General features: G+C 39.6%; 2 protein-coding genes across 3 annotated transcripts; one reads left to right on the forward strand and one right to left on the reverse strand.

Moving 5' to 3' along the window:
• Window positions 1-2,992: 2,992 nt before the first annotated feature.
• Window positions 2,993-9,310, forward strand: LOC120257001 (putative multidrug resistance protein). The gene is made up of 7 exons (XM_039264638.1): window positions 2,993-3,214; window positions 3,397-3,451; window positions 3,830-4,008; window positions 4,142-4,599; window positions 4,693-5,233; window positions 6,145-7,044; window positions 7,423-9,310. Exons 1-7 carry the CDS (start codon window positions 2,993-2,995, stop codon window positions 8,806-8,808), a joined length of 3,741 nt encoding a protein of 1,246 aa, XP_039120572.1. The 3' UTR covers window positions 8,809-9,310.
• A 61-nt stretch (window positions 9,311-9,371) lies between these two features.
• On the reverse strand, window positions 9,372-13,177 carry LOC120257002 (probable ATP-dependent RNA helicase DDX46). Of its 2 annotated transcripts, none has more exons than XM_039264641.1 (7): window positions 12,454-13,177; window positions 12,334-12,385; window positions 10,854-10,940; window positions 10,297-10,361; window positions 10,013-10,072; window positions 9,851-9,919; window positions 9,372-9,754 (listed from the first exon to the last, which is right to left on the reverse strand). In XM_039264641.1, the coding sequence occupies exons 1-6, from the start codon at window positions 13,000-13,002 to the stop codon at window positions 9,863-9,865; spliced, it is 870 nt and encodes a 289-aa protein (XP_039120575.1). In that variant the 5' UTR covers window positions 13,003-13,177; the 3' UTR covers window positions 9,372-9,754; window positions 9,851-9,862. The 2 variants fall into 2 exon arrangements, with proteins under 2 accessions (XP_039120575.1, XP_039120573.1); XM_039264639.1 differs by having other exon boundaries at window positions 10,013-10,168.
• Between the last annotated feature and the right edge of the window lie 385 nt (window positions 13,178-13,562).

Raw genomic sequence — 13,562 nt, forward strand, 5'->3', positions numbered from 1 at the left:
CTCCAAGAGATAAGCTTAGCTCTGGTTTTGGCGATGCAGTGGTGAAAAGAGTGCATAGGTGAAGAGTGGGTATTATTGCTAAAGGCATTAATAACATGAGCATGACAGTTATCATATTCAAACCAAAAATTATCAAAACGAAAAGTGCGATTCTTGGAAGGAATGTAGGGATGGGCATTGAGAAAAATGGGAGAGTGGTCGGAGCACGAACGCGGGAGGTGCTTGACGGAAATGGAAGCAAAACGAGCCATCCAGTCCTGAGTGGCCAAGAATCTGTCCAGGCGAGCCCAACGGCAGGCCAAGCCAGACTGATTATTGCTCCAGGTGAATCTAGAACCCACAAAACCGAGGTCCGAAAGATGATTGTTAGAAATAAAAGAATTAAAAGAGCTAGATTTGGAAGTATAAGACCGAGAGTTGCCTCCAATGTAGTCAAGATCCGAGGTAACTGCGTTGAAGTCGCCTGCGAGAAGCCAGGGCAGGTGGGTACCAGAAATACCAGACAAGGTATACCAAAGAAACTTTTGGTCCCTTAAAGATTGGGAGTTGTAAATGACCGAAAGAATCCAGGGCCCATCCACAGACGAAATAACCAAGTTGAGTGAAAAACGGGTAGCAGCAATGGGAGTAACATTCCCTAGACAACGAGACCAGAGAATGATGATACCCCCGGAGAAGCCCTGAGCTGGGATAGCCGCCCACTCCCAGTTTCTCCGAAATCTGCCACAAAAGTGAAGAGAACGATCAGTGTCCGCTTTAGTTTCAAGGAGACAAATAATATCAGGTTTAGAGCGACGCATGAAATCCTTAATACGATCAATAGTAAGGGAATTAGAAACCCCCCGGCAGTTCCAGGAGATGATCTTAGTGCTGATAACCATAAAGCACAGAAAATAAGGAGAAGAACAAAGAAAAAGTTAACAGGTGGAAGTGGAACGCCCTTTTTTGGAGCGAGACTTGTTTTTAGTAGGAGCGCGCCTGGCCAGGGCCTCCAGTTTAATGTCTTTCTGATAGTGCGCAAGAGGCATATCGTCATCCGGTTCCAAGGTCGAGCCAGAGTCCTCAGAACCAAGTAAAGAACCAGTGTCTCCTCGATCCTCCATAAGAAGGTCCGGGTTAGATGAGGGGAGGAGAGCAATCTTGATATTTTCCACCATAGAGATGTGGGAATGGTCAAGGTCTTCATGTCGAACAGAGGAAATCAGTAAGGGGGTGGAGGAGGGGTTGTGAGGGGGAGACAGAGGGATGGAGGTTCCAACGTCAGAGCGAGGCCTGGGAACAAGTGTAAGATCAGAGCTAGGGCCAGCGCTCATGACAGGGACTCTCTCGGGCAGTGTGCGGGGTGGTGAAGAGACAGGAAGTGTGAGAATAGAGCAAGGAGCAGCGCTCTTGTCAGGGTTTCCCTCGGGCAGTGCAAGGGGAGAAGAGGTGTCAGATACTTTCTCGGGACCAGTATGGGGATCACAGTAGCCGTCCACGGGATAAGAGGATGTCCTCTCTCCAACGGCTGGATTGCTTTGAAAAGTTTTGGAAGACTCGAGATTAGGGAAATCAGAGAAGCTTGACAGGTGTAACGAAGCATGCACGGAGCCGCGGCACGAGCGACCGCCACGTGTTGGGAAACGGGAAGGCGGTTCCAGATCACGAGACCACGTGTCTGAATCCAAGCCTCGTTCCCAGAGCGTCTGTTAAGATTAGGGTTTTCGAGAATCACCGGGCGCTCCGACCGTGGCCACGCCCCCTGCGGCTTCGTGGCTTTAACCAGGCACCAAATTCCTGAGAATCATCCACGACCGGTTGTGGAGGAATAGGGTCAGGGTTGTCGACCCAAGGCGATCCCGCCATCCCTGCCGACACCACGCCGAGAGCACGCCCTCGCCATCAACCTCCATCTCGCATCTCCAAGAGGAAGGTGGGGGCTGATGGGAAGGGAGCATGTTCCGGCTGCTGATGAAAGGGCAACTGGACTCCCCATGGCCAACCCTTCCGCAACTATAACAGAAAACTGGCAATTTTTCATATAGGGCGATTATGAAAATAGAGTTATCGCCATAGTTTACCCAAGTCCCCTTTTGAAGGGGGAGATCAAGGTCGATTTCCACTCAAATGCGAGCATATTTAGATCGTGAGAGCGATAGAGTATGTTCATCAATTTTTAGAACACGCCCAAAATGGGAAGCAATGGTCTCAAGGGCATCCCCGCTCCATAACTCCATGGGAACATGATGTAGTTGAATCCAAACTGCCGCCGTCGTGAGTTTTTTTCAAAAAGCCGGTTGAAAGGACTCCCGCCATTCGGGATAATTGGAGGATACGCCCGTCAATGGTCCAAGGACCCTCCCACGTAAGCTTAGCCTCGCAATTCCAAAGATTCACAGTGGATGAAATAGAAACCATTAGGGAGGTCGGGTGACGATGAACTTCCCAAGAGAACCCCTGAGCAATGAGAGGGCAAGTTTGGCTTGGTCAAGAGGAAGTGATTTGCCAAGGAATTTGGCGTAGAGGGCATATTGCATGGAATCTCTGGCAGAGAGCCATTGATCCCGACTAATGGTGATGCAAGTTTTAACAGAGTTTTTCAACTCGTCAAAGTGAGCTTTTTGCGGTGTAGTGGGTTTTCAAAGGAGGGACGATGAAGAACCAACCACTTTGGCCCATGAAGTGCCAGCAGGGGGCGCGAAGATGGGATCTGGGGGTTTAAGCGGAGGTTTCCGAGGGGGCTTGGGAGGAGGGGTAGTGGAGTTGTTCATCACTGTTACTTGTACCTTGTTAATAGTTAAGTACATACGTGCATATGGATGTATGAAGTAGCTAGATAGCCCATGGACAAGCTTGAAGTTTAGCTACCAACCCGCAATGAATAAGGATTGTACACTAGTTGTATATATGAATGACCCATTATCAAATATATACCAGTAATAACATCACAAAAGAATATGTCTATAGATAGATAGATAGATATTCAAGACTTAGGAGCAAAGGAAAAGAGAAAATGGATCAAGGAGTTCAGAGTATGAAAATAAGAAATTCTTATTCCTTTATATGGAGAATGCTTCAGCTCACTGATACTACGGACCGTTGGCTGGTGGTTTTTGGTTTCCTCGGTGCAATTTGTGACGGTCTTTCAAGTCCAGTGCTAATTTTTCAAACAAGTAAGATCATGAATAATTTAGGGGATGCCACTAATTTTGTCTCTGAAGACAAGATCAATAAAGTGAGATTTCTAAATTACTCTTTGTATCTAGATAGGTTACATTATTATCTTGTATGTTTTGAAAATAATAATTAAGTTTATTCTGTCTCAATGTTAATATTTTCTTAATTTTAATTAAGTTTATATTATATTTAATCACTGCTAAACTTCATGATGGATGATCTTTCTATTAATCCGTGTAGTACTCGTTGAACTTGTTGTTTCTAGCCTGTGGATCACTTCTGGTTATATTTTTAGGTAATTTCACTTACTCTGCAATACATATATCCTCCCTCTTTAATTTGTTTTTTTAATATAAATAAATAAATCATAAATTTATTAAAATGAAAAAACAATTAGAGAGCAAATTAAGAACTCTCTTTAATTTTAATTTCTCCTCTCATGTTTATTTTGTTATACTTATTTGATTTTTTTGTATTTAACTGCTTTAGATTTGTTGTCTGTTTGTGAGGAAACACCGAGGTCTTGTATTCAAAAGACTTTAGCTAAAAACCTTCCAAAAATGAAGGAAAACCCCAACATTTCATAAATTTTAATTTCATTAATGTTGTTTTGTCATAAATAATTAAGCACTATAAACAAATTAACATGTCTTTGATGAATCATATGGTGCAGAAGGATACTGTTGGATGAGAACTGGGGAACGACAAGCGGCAAGAATGAGAGCTTATTACCTGAAGGCAATACTAAGACAAGACGTGGAGTACTTTGATCTCAAGGTGTCCTCTACCAGCGATGTCATCACTAGTGTCTGCAGTGATAGCCTCATCATTCAAGATGTCATTAGTGAGAAGGTCCCTGCGTATATTCATGCAAATTTCATATTTTTAACTAAAATTAAACTCTTATTACAATTGATTTATTAAACATAATCATGTAAGTTTTTATGTTGGATGGAATCCATCTCACAGTATTTATGTATTATAGGTGCCTAACTTCATAATGTGTTGCTCCATCTTTGTGGGAAGCTATACAGTTGCCTTCATAGTCATGTGGAGGTTAGCACTAGTTGCATTCCCTACAGTACTACTCCTAATCATCCCTGGAATTTTGTATGGGAGGACCCTAATGAGTCTAGCTAGGAAGATAAAGAAGGAGAGTGACAAAGCTACATGTGTTATCGAGCAAGCGATATCGTCTATTAGGACCGTCTACTCCTTTGTCGGAGAGAGTAAGACAATGGCAGACTTCTCTGATACATTCAACAGCTGTGTAAAACTTGGCCTTCGTCAAGGACTAATTAAAGGTTTAGCCATTGGAAGCAATGGTATCAGTCTTGCTATATGGGCTTTTATATCTTGGTATGGCAGCAAGCTTATCTTGTATTCCGGTGCTCATGGAGGAAATATCTATGCTGTAGGAGTGGAAATAACCTATGGGGGTTTGTAAGTATTTTACATAAATCTAGGCATCACAACATATTAGCTGTATGACTTGTTTGAATGTGTTTATTTGAGTTGTTATTGATTTATACGCAGAACACTTGGTTCAGCTCTATCCAATATGAAGTACTTTTCAGAGGCAATTGCTGCTGGGGAAAGAATTATGGAGGTCATGGATAGAATCCCGAAGATTGACGTAGATACAAAGGAAGGTGAGATCTTAATGAGTGTCGACGGAGAGGTGCAGTTCAAAGGGGTTAATTTTGCATACCCGTCCCGGCCGGAGAATGTGATACTGAATAAATTTAGCTTAAATGTGCCGGCTGGGATGACGGTGGCGCTTGTTGGTGGTAGTGGCTCTGGGAAGTCTACAGTGATTGCATTGTTGGAAAGGTTTTATGATCCATTGCATGGTGAGGTTCTTTTGGATGGTGTGAACATTAAGAAGTTGAAACTCAAGTGGTTGAGGTCTCAAATGGGTTTAGTGAGTCAAGAACCAGCTCTGTTTGCAACTTCAATAAAAGAAAACATATTGTTTGGCAAAGAGGATGCATCAATGGATGAAGTTGTGGCCGCTGCCAAGGCTTCCAATGCTCATAATTTCATTTCTCAGTTGCCTCAGGGCTATGACACTCAGGTGAATTGTTATATATATATATATTAGGATGAAATATAATTTTTTTACAAATACAACAAACGCAACAATCAATAACATGCACACAGCATGGAATTGAAAATCCCATATCACTTTGATTTGACAAAATATTTTTTTTAAAAAGTTTATGTTTAATCCAAATTTATTTTTAAGTGGTTGGACTAAAGACAAACGCAACAATCAATAACGTGCGCACAGCATGGAATTGAAAATCCCATATCGCTTTGGTTTGACAAAATACATTTTTTTTAAGTTTATGTTTAAGCCAAATTTATCCCTAGGTGGTTTGGACTGAAGACAAACGCAACAATCAATAACGTGCGCATAGCATGGAATTAAAAATCCCATATCGCTTTGGTTTTGACAATATATTTTTTTAAATTTTATGTTTAATACAAATTTATTCTTAGATAGTTAGACTGAAGACAAAAGCAACAATCAATAACCTGCGCACAGCATGGAGTTGAAAATCCCATATCGCTTTGGTTTGACAAAATACATTTTTTTAAAGTTTATGTTTAATCCAAATTTATTCTTTGGTGGTTGGACTGAAGACAAACGCAACAATCAATAATGTGCGCACAGCATGGAATTGAAAATCCCGTATTGCTTTGGTTTGACAAAATACATTTTATTTAAAGTTTATGTTTAATCCAAATTTATTCTTAGGTAGTTGGTCTGAACTGAAGCGTACGTAAATGGATTTCAAAATCCAACTACTATCTTGTAGTAGCACCTCATAATCTAAATTAGATATGAGTCACATTTTCATATTTGCAATTCATTCCATACATATTTGGTGTACGCTGGAACCTCTATGTAAATAACATAGTATATGTTGTATCATTATAATTTTTTTTCTCATAATAACTTAGTTTTTTTATACTAAACAGGTAGGAGAAAGAGGAGTTCAAATGTCTGGAGGCCAGAAACAACGAATAGCTATCGCAAGAGCATTGATCAAGTCCCCTAAGATCCTCCTCCTCGATGAAGCTACAAGTGCACTAGATTTAGAATCAGAGAAGATCGTCCAAGAAGCACTAGACAAGGCCTCATTAGGCCGAACCACCATAGTCATTGCCCACCGTCTCTCCACAATCCGCCACGCAGACCTCATTGCCGTTATCCAAGCTGGGCAAGTCATGGAAATCGGCTCACACAATGAGCTTATCGGAGAAGAAGATGGTCTCTATTCATCACTAGTTCATCTCCAGCAATCCTCAGAGGGAGCAATCAAAGATAAAGACAGACCATCTGCATCTTCATCAAACAAAGGCAATAATAAAGATCCAAAAAGTCAAACCATAAACCGGAGTTTCTCAACCGACTATGAATTAGACTTTGCAAAGTCTGTAGATAACAATGAGGAACCAAAAGACAAGTCGAAGACGAAGAAGTTGCCAACCATATCATTTCACCGTCTACTTCTAATGAGCTCACCAGAATGGAAGCAACTGCTGCTTGGTATCTTGAGTTCTATCCTTTCGGGAGGAGTTCAACCTCTCTTTTCGTATGTACAAGGGAGTGTGACCTCCGCATACTTTCTCAAAGATCACAAAGAAATCAAAGACAAGATGCAGACATACTCATTGATCTTGCTTGGCTTATCAATTTTCTCATTATTCATCAATGTTTTGCAGCATTATAACATAAGTGCAATGGGAGAGTACCTCACGAAGAGATTGAGGGAGAAGATGTTCTCCAAAATTCTCACATTTGAAGTTGGTTGGTTTGATCAGACTGAGAATTCCACTGGTGCTATTTGCTCTCGCCTTACCAATGATGCTTATGCGGTAAGTAAATCACCATCCACATGAAAAATTGTGGCATAAATAAATATCCTAAGGCGAATAAAATAGAGAAAATTTTATACGACGCGTATTACTTTGACATAAAAATTTAAGACATCTTTTATAGTATAAAACACTGAAGCCATGTTTAAGATAGGTTAAATTGAACAAATTCCACATATCAATCGAACTGAGTCAAGCACAAACTTTAAATATCAGAAGCATATACCACCTATAGGAAGAATATAAGTAATATTAGTTCGCCCATAGTTACCCCCTTCATTCAATGCGGATTGCATAGTTGAATTCCAAACAAGTTGAAGCACAAAAAACTTTATAAGCTTAAAATACTAACCTTTGTTTGAGATGCAATGTCTGCAGGTGAGATCACTTGTTGGAGATAGAATGGCATTCCTGATCCAAACCTTCTCCACAGTTGCCATAGCATGCACCATAGGGTTGGTCATTGCATGGAAGTTAGCATTGGTTATTATAGCAGTCCAACCTCTTGTCATTATGTCTTACTGGGCACGTAAAATGTTGCTCAAGAACATGTCCAGAAAGGCCATCAAAGCTCAGGCTGAGAGTAGCAAACTTGCTTCTGAAGCCGTTTCTAACTTCCGCACTGTCACCGCTTTCTCTTCACAAGACCACATTCTTCATCTCTTTGAGAAAGCTCAAGAGGAGCCTCTAAGGGAGAGTGTGAAGCAGTCATGGTATGCCGGTTTCGGCCTCAGTGCTGCCCGGAGCCTTACAATATGCATTTGGGCTCTCAACTTTTGGTATGGCGGGAAGCTGGTAACTCATGGAGATATCACTGCCAAGGCAGTATTACAAACTATTCTTGTTCTTTTCCGCACTGGTAATGTTATTGCTGATGCTGGTAGCATGACTTCTGATATTGCAAAGGGTGGTGATGCAGTTGACTCGGTGTATGCTCTATTGGACCGATGCACAGGGATTGAACCTAATGACCCAAAGGGCCACCGACCGGAAAAGCTCATTGGCAATGTTGATATTTGTGATATTGACTTTGCTTATCCAGCTAGGCCTGACATTGTTATCCTCAAGAATTTCTCATTAAGCATTCAAGCTGAGAAGTCAACTGCGCTTGTGGGGCAAAGTGGATCGGGAAAATCTACCATAATCGGACTTATTGAGAGGTTCTATGACCCTTTGACAGGAACAATAGAAATAGACGGAAAAGACCTAAAGGCATACAATCTTCTAGCGTTAAGGCAACACATTGCGCTCGTTGGGCAAGAGCCTACATTGTTTGCCGGGACTATCAAAGAAAACATCAAGTACGGAACTGAGAAGGCTACAGAGGCTGAGATGGAGGCAGCAGCAAGAGTGGCCAATGCACATGACTTTATAAGCTGCCTCAAGGATGGATATGAGACATGGTGTGGGGATAGAGGCGTGCAATTGTCTGGTGGGCAGAAACAACGGATTGCAATTGCAAGAGCAGTCTTAAAGAACCCAGCTATATTGCTTCTCGATGAAGCAACAAGCGCATTAGACAGTCAATCAGAGAAAATGGTGCAAGAGGCACTCGAACGGGTGATGATAGGGAGGACAAGTGTGGTGGTGGCACATAGGCTAAGCACGATACAAAATTGTCATCTTATTGCGGTGCTTGAGAAAGGGATGGTTGTGGAGAAGGGGAGTCATGCTTCTCTTATTGCCAAAGGACCCTCTGGCCCTTACTTTTCTCTTGTTAACCTCCAACAAGGTTCCAAAGCACAAAACGAAGAGCTATTTTGATTTTGTTGCTTCTAGATCTTTCTAGTCCATCTAAAACGTTATAACTATGTACCTAGTTGTCCTTGTTGAACATCGGCTCATTTCATGAAGATTCATAAAGCCATAAATAGGTTAACGATCAAGTTCTTACAGTCACATGAAAAAAACAAATCCAAATTGTGACATGTGACAAGGTGTGACATTTTTGGGAATTATTTAGTGATAAAATTAATAAAATTGCAATTAATAACTATGCATAATGATCAAACTAATCATATCTGATACACTAAGATCAACTAGATAAAATAAACATATGTTAACATACTCTTTCAAATTAAAGCATAAAAGTCACTTTAATATCGCAAATCCAATTTGTAAAATGGATGAAGGTGGCAGTATATCAAAAGGAAATGGATGCATAAATTATCCATTTGTTATTTGTTCAATTTATCCGTGTTGTTTGACAGATATTGTCATCACCATCAAAATTGTGAAATTAGAAAATTTTATATTATAGTCAGACTAAAAATTAAAAATAAATAATAATAAAAGGATTTGACCTACTATGGTATGCACCTTACACAAGCTTGGAATATATTTATATATATATGCATGGGCATAAAATTGATACAGATAAAAGTTTAGGAAAAAAAAAGTAGAAGACTATTTGACACAAATAGCTTACAACTACCTCTCAAACATTCTATTAAAAAAAGAAAAATTAATCAATGGTTCCGACTTGAAGTTTCTGCTGATTATAGTTACAAATTCCTGACTTGGAAAGAGGATCATATCAACCATATACTTCCTCCCAAAATCAGGTTTAGGGACTTCCTAAGAAAATTCATGCAAACTGGAACCCAAAAAAAGGCTAACTAACCTTTTGCACAGCAACCAAGCTTTTTTTAGGACTCAATCATGGAAAGAACCCTGTCACATGCAGTCACATGCAGTCACATGCAGTCACCTAAAAACAACAGATTTGAGAAGAATATCAACATTTTCAAAAGTAAAAACTAACAGACATGAAGACATGAAGGTACATAAAGAATGGGTAACGAACATTTCGCATTGACTATGAAGCCTTTTTCCGAGCTCGATCACGCCAAGAACCTTGTTGCATTGCAATAACCTAAAGACAGCAGGAGCAGTGAGAATATCAACATCTTCAAATAGGAAAAATTCAAGAGACATGAAGGTACATAAAGAATTCAAGGAGTCATGCCTTTTCACTTAGAAGAGGATTTCGTAGTTCCTCACTTTCAGCTTCTTTTGGTTCATTATCCTGAATAGATGCAGGTTCTAACGTCAATGGCGAGGTTCTTGGTGTTCCAAACATTGCTTGATCATGGGCAGCCTTAACATCAGCCTCTAGCTTCGCCTATTTATTAGATTATAGGATGCTGATTATGGATGCAATCACAGATCTTTTCATATTTTTTTCCATTTTGAACAGGTAGCACTTGTACAGTATATGTGCAATTCAAAGAAACAAAGAAATACATGTACCTCAACTGCGGCAAATCGGAAGCTTTGCCCAATACCCTTGACTACTGAGGCATCACCTTCAGCAGCTACAAATCAGGAGAAAATTAAGATATAGTTAACCATACAACAGATTGCAATCATAATGGGAAGTTCAAGAACATCACACTCATGTCTTGTGGGAAGTGCAAAAAGAATTTTAAACATTACAAAAAGAACCAAAGAAAAAAAAAACACTGTTATAGATCACTGGAGGCATAAATCATTCCTTAAAATTGGATTTGCGAAGAGAAGATGATAATATATCAGCAATAGTGGCTTGATCGAGAAAGAATAAAGCATTGAAATCACACTGCATTAGTTTGCAGCAAAAGAGGCAGCCCTGTATTAATTAGGCACAAAGTTCACTGATAAACTTCCATTAAGAGGCATATCACTAAAACATGATGAATCCCTCGAAACACTTTTCAGGTGTAGAATAATAACAAAATAAGATGGCAGACAGCTGTATAATTAATTGCAGCTAAATACTATCATAAAATTAAAAATATATACACAGTAATCCTGGAAAAATAACTCACCTTCAATTTCGTCATCATCATCAAGCGGAGCATCCTTATTGAAATCAAATCGTTCCCATCCTGTGCCCTTAGACATGTCATTAGCAGCTGCAAGAAATATTTTTTGTCATGCTGTAAGTCGGGATGAGGTAAAATCTATTTGGACTTGGCAAACAAGTAAATGCAGACTAATTCTAAGTGAATAGGATTAATTATTTTCCTCACTGTGACAAAAAATAATTGCGCTACAAAAAAGTAAAGGATAAGTCTAAGTCCCTTCTTCTAGTGGAATAAAGTTTTGCAAGTCAGTTTTCCAAACAAAATTCCCTAGCATATGAATAATCAATCGTACAGAAATCCCACAAAAATTGATAATGTAGAATTCCTAATAAATTATTCAATTTTTTTGGAAGAGAAATATCATTCCAGCATAAAAATCTAGGGAGTTTAAATACCAATATAAAAGATGTAAAGGAGAGAAATTTAAAAAATACCAAATTTAAGTTTTTTGTTCAAGCACACATATGCCTAGAAATACATATAACTCCTATCACATTTTCGAATAGTAAAAGTAAGGCCTGTTAGACTGTGCTCCACCATTCTAATGCAGCATTTCCCAAATTAATGTCAGAAGTGCCCAAAATTATAACTTTCAAGTACTAAACAAGACTGAAACTCTCTAGTGTTAAATATTGTTATTGTGAAGAATAATTATAATATGATATCACAAGTAATGATATTATAGCTACAAAGGCAGATGCTATTCCAGGTTTAATTAAAGTAGAAATATAGTTAGACTAGTTATACATAAAATTACAAGGGAATTGCCAAAGAAATGACAAAAGTAAGTTGACCATAAGACCCCATACACAAATGCCACCAATGTGATACAGTATATATGACTCCAAACCGAACTTGGTACAGGATTAGACACCTTGCCATCCTGTACAGCTAAGTAATACAAAACCTCTTCTACTCAATGACAAACTGTTGATTTCATTTATTTTGTTTTATTGAACATACAAATCATCAGATGTTAAAGGAATAGCACTGAATTTTTCTTTTAACAAAAACATGATCCAGAAAGATCAAAGACATGGTATTCCTTAACATATATTTCACAAAACAACAAACAGAAGAAAGGATATATGAGCAGGATGTCCATCCATCACGAGTTCAAGAGAAGCAATCTAACTACTCAAATCTTTCATATTGGTCTATATCATCCAAGGCTATCACTTGACAGAAGTCATTTTCTATTAACTAATGGCTTAAAAACAAAGGGTAAAAAAAAAAAGAGGAGAGAACTCCATCAAATTTTACTCTGATGCTCAAGAATCAAACACAAAACCATGCATTTCCACAAAGACATTTCCTCAAATTTTACTCTGATGCTCAAGAATCAAAATTGAAACAAGCAGTAAACAGTAATTCACAGATACATGGAAGAAAGAGGTACATTCGCAATGTGACAAAATGCCATGAAAAATACAACAAATACCAGTTTGTGAAAGCTGAAGCTTCATCTTCGCTTTAACTCTCTCAGCCGGCGCCTGTGACCAATCAATAAGAACAATTAGATAAAGGAATATAGCTCTTTCAAGATAGCTAAAACACTGACCATCTGAGCATAACCCTCGATGAGCTGAGAGTAATCAACGCCGACATTCTTGCTCTTCGAGCTCTCACGCTTCGGGCTTCTCCTACTCCTCTCCCTATCCCGATTCCCACCCCCATGAGGACTACGGCTCCGTCTGCTCCTCCGGCGCCGACCGCTTCTACTTTCATCTCCCGAATCACTTCGAGACCTTCTCCTTCTCTCCCTATCGTGCCTCTCCCTCCCTCCTCTCTCCCTACTGGACGAACGCCGGCGAGATCCACGCGAATGGCGATCATCCCTGCCCCGACTACGAGGGGACGGAGAGCGATCCCGGCTCTTCTTGAGCTTGTTCTGGATGCTCTCAAGAGCTGCCTTCTTATCGACCTCCGCTTCCTTTCCAGGACTGGAAGCGCGGACGAAATTGGAGAAGAGAGAACTGGCGGCTTTGGAGGAGGAGAAGGGATCGGAGGAGCGCTGGGAGGAGAAGCCGAGGCCTTGCTTGAACTTTGCGGCGCCCTCGCCCTTGCGAGAGAGCTCATCGTAGTACGCTGCGGCCTTCTCTTCCTCCATTGTTGGCCTTCTCAAGAGAGCTAGCTTATCGAGGAAAAGAAGGAGAGATGGATGATCGGGATGGGTATCGGATCCAATGTCGCATTTGGATCCGTTTTGGATCTTATCCGGGTCGGATCTAAATTTATCGGGTGGATCCGATAAACTTATCAAGGGTGTTGGCGGATTCGGGTGGTGAGTTTGTTGGCGCATATCGGGGTCGGATCTGAATTTTTTATTTGGTTAAAAATATTTATTTGATGCGATATTGTTTGAATTTTATAATTTCTGGATTAATTTTGTAGGAATTATTATGTTAATCTATGTACTCCAAATTGTTTGGTCACTGTTTTATGAGTTTACGTGCTTTTCTTGGACGTCTATTTATCTGTCTTTTTTAATAAATTTATGATTTATTTATTAAAAAAAATTATCCAATAAAATAAAATAATTGTATAGTTTTGAAAACACGCAACAAAACAAAATTGTAAACGTCACATGTAGTGCACCCACACCCCTCCAAATTGACCAATATAATATAAAAATAATATAACTATTATATTTTATTAATAAAATTTAGA

Source organism: Dioscorea cayenensis, unplaced genomic scaffold, assembly GCF_009730915.1.
Source record: "Dioscorea cayenensis subsp. rotundata cultivar TDr96_F1 unplaced genomic scaffold, TDr96_F1_v2_PseudoChromosome.rev07_lg8_w22 25.fasta BLBR01001793.1, whole genome shotgun sequence".
NCBI lineage: Eukaryota > Viridiplantae > Streptophyta > Magnoliopsida > Dioscoreales > Dioscoreaceae > Dioscorea > Dioscorea cayenensis.

Coding starts and splice junctions, on each gene's coding strand:
- LOC120257002 (XM_039264639.1), bottom strand. CDS start 13,002: ATGGAGGAAGAGAAGGCCGCAGCGTACTACGATGAGCTCTCTCGCAAG. Junction 10,362..10,853: donor TGATGATGACGAAATTGAAG/GTGAGTTATTTT, acceptor CCTGATTTGTAG/CTGCTGAAGGTGATGCCTCA. Junction 9,920..10,012: donor ATCCTCTTCTAAGTGAAAAG/GCATGACTCCTT, acceptor TGCTGTCTTTAG/GTTATTGCAATGCAACAAGG.
- LOC120257001 (XM_039264638.1), top strand. CDS start 2,993: ATGGATCAAGGAGTTCAGAGTATGAAAATAAGAAATTCTTATTCCTTT. Junction 3,215..3,396: donor CTGAAGACAAGATCAATAAA/GTGAGATTTCTA, acceptor TAATCCGTGTAG/TACTCGTTGAACTTGTTGTT. Junction 7,045..7,422: donor TTACCAATGATGCTTATGCG/GTAAGTAAATCA, acceptor CAATGTCTGCAG/GTGAGATCACTTGTTGGAGA.